The sequence below is a fragment of the Zea mays genome, chromosome 5 (genome assembly GCF_902167145.1).
Source record: "Zea mays cultivar B73 chromosome 5, Zm-B73-REFERENCE-NAM-5.0, whole genome shotgun sequence".
Taxonomy (NCBI): Eukaryota; Viridiplantae; Streptophyta; class Magnoliopsida; order Poales; family Poaceae; genus Zea; species Zea mays.
In genome coordinates this window covers 86,119,086-86,124,319 of record NC_050100.1, presented here as the reverse complement: position 1 = coordinate 86,124,319, position 5,234 = coordinate 86,119,086, and the positions used below count along the sequence as shown (strand labels likewise).

At 48.5% G+C, this 5,234-nt stretch overlaps 1 protein-coding gene and 1 pseudogene across 1 annotated transcript; both read right to left on the bottom strand.

The window, feature by feature from the left end:
- Positions 1 to 650: 650 nt before the first annotated feature.
- Positions 651 to 2,120, bottom strand: LOC103628319 (isoaspartyl peptidase/L-asparaginase 1-like; annotated as a pseudogene).
- A 95-nt stretch (positions 2,121 to 2,215) lies between these two features.
- LOC118472029 (uncharacterized) lies at positions 2,216 to 3,830 on the bottom strand. Its single transcript, XM_035959087.1, has one exon. It carries the CDS (start codon positions 2,916 to 2,918, stop codon positions 2,520 to 2,522), a length of 399 nt encoding a protein of 132 aa, XP_035814980.1. The 5' UTR covers positions 2,919 to 3,830; the 3' UTR covers positions 2,216 to 2,519.
- Positions 3,831 to 5,234: the final 1,404 nt, after the last annotated feature.

The window sequence follows — 5,234 nt, the reverse complement described above, 5'->3', positions numbered from 1 at the left end:
CATCCGCCACCCCTGCCTCTAGCTCTAGGCACTACCGACGAGTTACGTTCGTCCGTCGTCCACATCCGCCGACCACTGCCACACTGCGCAGATTCGAGTGTCAACACCCTCTGCAACACCACGAAATCCTATTTTGGGAAAATCCAGTAAAACTCTCTAAATGTGTTGAATTGGAATTTTTTTATAATCTGCTTACTTTTGAAATTACATCTCCTAAAAATAAATGAATGGCAGCACTAAAATGTTGTTAAGTCAAGTATTGTACCTAAACCTTTTTGGAGACCAGAATTTAATTTAAAAAGGACTTAGATAATAGAAGGATTTTCAATTAGATTATTCCATATGCAAGCTATATAATGAGTACTTGCAAAACTATATTTGAATTAAAATAACTTTTGGATAAAGAATTTATATTTTTCTAAATTATACTAGTTAGTTGTTCGTGCGTTGCGACGGTACACGAAAACCGCTGATAAAAGCATTAGTAGTACTTAATTTTGGATCACTTCATGAGATCTGCTCTCCCGACAGGAGGAAAAGGAGGAAAGATCCATTCATTTTTTATTCATCAATTAGAACAAAGTAGAAGAAGCAACTAAACACCATACATGTTCATATATCAAACTCATATATTGTCTAATAGCTACACCTGTGGTCAACAAGATGTTATTAATCAATTACGAGACTTTCTATGGATACACGATGTGTCAATACTAATACGCCATTTTTTCCTCAAAAACAATGATATAGGGATATGCTATTTTGTAAACATTAGTAAAGATTTGTAAATAGTTTATATTGGCTAATTATTGATAATAGTTGTCTTCGGATATTCTGCATCGTGCCCCTGACATGTAGTCGACGGCCTACTGCAGGGGTAGGCCCTTGTACTCCATGACATTGGACATGTCCCACTTGAGCGTGCACGACACGACGCACGCGCCGCATGTGTATGTGTCGAACCTAATCAGCGGTGAATCCCCAATACGCCCAAGCATCTTGCTCATCAACCGTATGTGGACATGGCCGCCGCACACCCCAACGTCTCTGATGCGTACACATTGATGGGCAACCCTTTCATCACCATGCCCGCCTTGTGTACGTTGTTGCTGTCCACGCTGTTCACGCTACACTTGTCCATTCGCGATGCACTTGTCCATCCGCATCGGTGGGATGAGGTAGTTGAACTGCGGGAGCGCGAAAAGTAAGAAAAAAACAACCATGGTTAGTTCACTGTTGAATCAATTCTTCTTTTTTGGTAAGCATACAACTGAGATAAGAAATAAAAAAAGTGATGTATGAAACGGGTGAACAAGAAGAAACCAGGATGTTGTCGCCTGCTGGCCTCCTTGGCAAGCTTGAGCATGCTGAAGGTAGTCCAACTGCACGAGGGCAAACAGAAGGAAAAAGAACCATGGTTAGTTCTTTGCTGGATCGATTCTTCATTTTTTGGTAAACATGCAACTAAGATAAAAAAATAAATGGAATAATGTATGAGACGGGTGAACAAGAACGAACCATGATTTAATAAAATAGTTAGTTGCCCCTGTGTTACTACGTTTCTATATTCACAATATTTATAATATCTATCCTTTATAGAACATACACAAATATGAGCTCTTACAGTTTTAGGATCACTCAAGTCTCCCAAGTGTACACCGGAGAAGTTTGAGAAAAGTCTCGATGATGAAGGTGGAGAGAGCTCATAGATTATGCGGTACAGTGACATTGGTGGGACAAACTCCATCAACGTAATCAAGCTTCCTAAATCACAAGAAGAAAAGGAAAATTAAGTCAGTGTAGTTTTATTTTCCAATTTGTACAACAACAACCATCTTTAAAAGCCTTTCTCAATAAAACTGTGGGTGGTACCGTCTTACCAACAATGGTGCCAAATGTAACCAGCAAGAACACATAAAGTAATGATATGTGAAGGAAGTAGCAATAGATAATATATATTTGGAAACAGCTCGGCCCGTACGGCAGCATAGGAACAGTTCCAAGCCAGGAACTGTTTCAAGCCTAGATTTAGTGCATCCAGCTCTTTCGCTCTTTCTAGTCCAGAATTAATCCAATTGGAACACTTTTGCCTAGAACGCTTCTTCTCCTTGCTCGGCAGCCTAGGATGGGAAAAGGTTGTTTGAGAAAAATATGAGTTACAGGCTTACAACTTCAGACATGTGATAGCCAAACCTGAATCAACCAAAAGCATGTATGAACAAATGCAAAGAACCATCTTTATAGCGAACTTACAAACACAAAGAATAATCAACCAAAGGCATGTCTTACTGTTGCTTTATAAGTTTTCTCAAATTACACTATTGCTACCAAAATAAGAACCATACATTGTATACAACAAGAAGCTCTAATGAATGGCAGAGTAGTAGTAGTCAAAACTGACCGATTGCACTGATTCAAACACTACTCTGGATACCTGCAGAGTAAAACAGGCACTGCTAGTATAGTAGTAGCTGTCATTCTTCCCTAACCTCATAGTCAAGCCCCTCTCTGCAGATTATTCAGATAACACAATATTTATCACTCAATTGGTAACCATCGGTGTGTATAACACAATATTTACCAAAATAAGAACCAACATCGCCGGTATGGGGCCGGTGAGGCCGGGGTTGGACTTGAGCACGATCTGCTCGAGCGAGGACGACAACGTGAACAGCGCGGGTGGCACCGAAGATGGAGAGCGTCTGGAGGTGCGGCAGGCCACCCAGCAAGGCAGGGTCGAGCCTGGCCCTGGGCCTGCAGGGCGAGGTGGCGACGTCGGGGCCCAGGTGGAGGCGGGTGGCGCGGAGCACGCGCGCGTCGTCGGGCGCGAGCTCGCACTGCAGTCCCGGCCACGGCGTGTCGGTGTAGGGCCGCGGGTGGAGCTGCGGCCACACCGGGTCGCCGAGGAGGTCCGCCATCACCCAGAAGATGGCCGCCAGCTCCGCCCCCGTCAGCTCCGGCGCCGGCGCGTCCCCTCCGGGGATTACGAGTGACGGGGATCACAACTGGGAGGGTGAGGAGGGCACGATGGGGAGCGGAGCAGAGGGGGAGCATGTCGGGGATGTGGGGGGAGGTGGGCAGAACCGTGCACCGTGAACGCCTACACTATAGTCTTAAGTAGTAGTAGAGATTAGTGACTAGTAGTCATATTTGGTTGACCTTGCTAATTTACATACACATTTAAAGATGGTTAGTAATCTAAAATGAATAGTGGGGCTATATTCACTATTTGAAGCATACACCTAAGAAAAATAATATATATGTAATCTTTTGCATACATGTTGGATTTTTGTGCTTGTGCATTTATACTAAGTTTGAAATCTAAATCTTAACAAAACTTGAAAGTTCAAAACAAGAACTTAAATAGAAAAGGAACCTGAAATAGACAGGATAAAAGAAAGGGATTAGTTGCTAATGGGTCGAATCCGGTACCTGCCGGCCCAACTAACCCCCAGCGCCAGCCGGCCCGCTGGGCACCACGCTCTCCCGCCGCGCTCGCCTCATGGTGTCGCTGGTGGGTGGACCCTAGCCGTCAGCCACTCCCCGCCCACTCATGCGTGTGATCCATCACTAACATCGTGGGCCCGGGGTGCCAGTTCCAGCCTCCCAACTACTTGCCGAGGTCCGTGCGCTGGTAACAACCATGGCGAGCCCGCGACCCTCGCGATGCTGGTATTCCTCGAAGCATATAAGTGCGGCCACGTGCCCTTTCTTCTTCTTCCCCCAGTAATTCGAACCAATCGCGGTGGGAGCTTGGCGCGCTGAGGGTGTCCACTACAGGAAACGCATAAAATTGCGTGGGCCCGGATATTTTCGTCGGCCGGCCCACGAAAATAAGGGAGGTATTTTCGTCGGCCTCGTCACCAATGAAAATACAGAGTATTTTCGTGGGCCGGGGAATATGTTCGTCGGCAGGCCCACGAAAATACGGAAGATATTTTCGTCGACCTCGTAACCGACGAAAATATGTGTTATTTTCGTGGGCCGGGGCCGTGCCGACGAAAATACGACCACTATTTTCGTTGGCCTCAGTGGGGCCGACGAAAATACGACTATTTTCGTCGGCCTCAATGCGGCCGACGAAAATAAAAGCCCTAAATCGTCCGCGCGCCCGCACCTTCTCTCTCGCTCTCGCTCGTTTCTCTCGCTCGTTTCTCTGTTTTGCGCGCCGCCGCCGCACTCCCCTCGCCGCGCGCTCGCATGCCCGGCCCTCCCCTCGCCGCCGCACGCCGCGCCGCCGCCGCACTCCCCTCGCCGCGCTCGCACGCACGGACGCCGCGCGGCGCCGCACGCACGCTGCGCCGTGCCCCGTCCCCACACTCCCCTCGTCGTGCCCGCCTCGTCGCTGTGCCCGCCTCGTCGCTGTGCCCCGTCCCCGCGCCGCCCCTCGCCTCGCCCGGCCCTCTCCGCCTCCTCGTCGTGCCCCATCGCTGCGCCGGCCATCGCCGTGCCCCATCGGCGTGTCCGGCCCTCGTCGTGCCCGCCTCCCCGCGTGCCCCATCACCGTGACCCATCGCCGCGCCGCCCCTCGCCATGACCCATCGCCATCGCCGTGACCCATCGCCATCGTCGCCTCCTCGCCGTGCCTCCTCGCTGTCACCCATCGCCGCGTCGCCCCTCGCCGCGCCGCCCATCGTCAAGAACTTGCCTCTTCGGCGTCATCGCCAGTAACAAGGTACTTACTTAGTCGTTTTTTATTTTCATTAATTGTTATCTTGTTATCTTGTCATCTTGTGATTATGATTTGAGTTAACTTGTCGAGTTTAACTGTTGATTGCTTTAATTCAAATTCATATTTGTCTCCGAGATATTTTTTAATGTTTAGAGTTTAGTTTTAATCGTTAACTGTAGCGAACCGTATGCGTCACCCATTCGGGAACGGCAAACGTCACATTGGCTTGTGAGGTTCGCCGTTCCGGAATTGGCCACGTATTTTGGACAGCCTAAGAGTGTAAGCCGATGCTTGTGATTTGTGACATGTGCCTTACGATTGACGCGGAATTTCAGTTGTGTAACCCAGTTGTTCTCCAACACACCATGTTCAGGCGTGTGCTTGGAGAGCAGCGGGGTTATGCTGCCGAAATTTCGCGGCAATCGTAGGCTACACGTCATAAATCACAAGCATCGGCCTACACTCTTGGGTGGGTTTAGGGCCTTTACCTAATAGGGAGTTCACCTAAGCTACGGACGATCGTTGATGTTCTTTGACTTTTGTTTAGCCTTTGAAATGGACG

What these genes read in the sequence shown, in the direction of transcription:
- LOC118472029 (XM_035959087.1), bottom strand. Translation starts at nt 2,918, where the DNA reads ATGGCGGACCTCCTCGGCGACCCGGTGTGGCCGCAGCTCCACCCGCGG.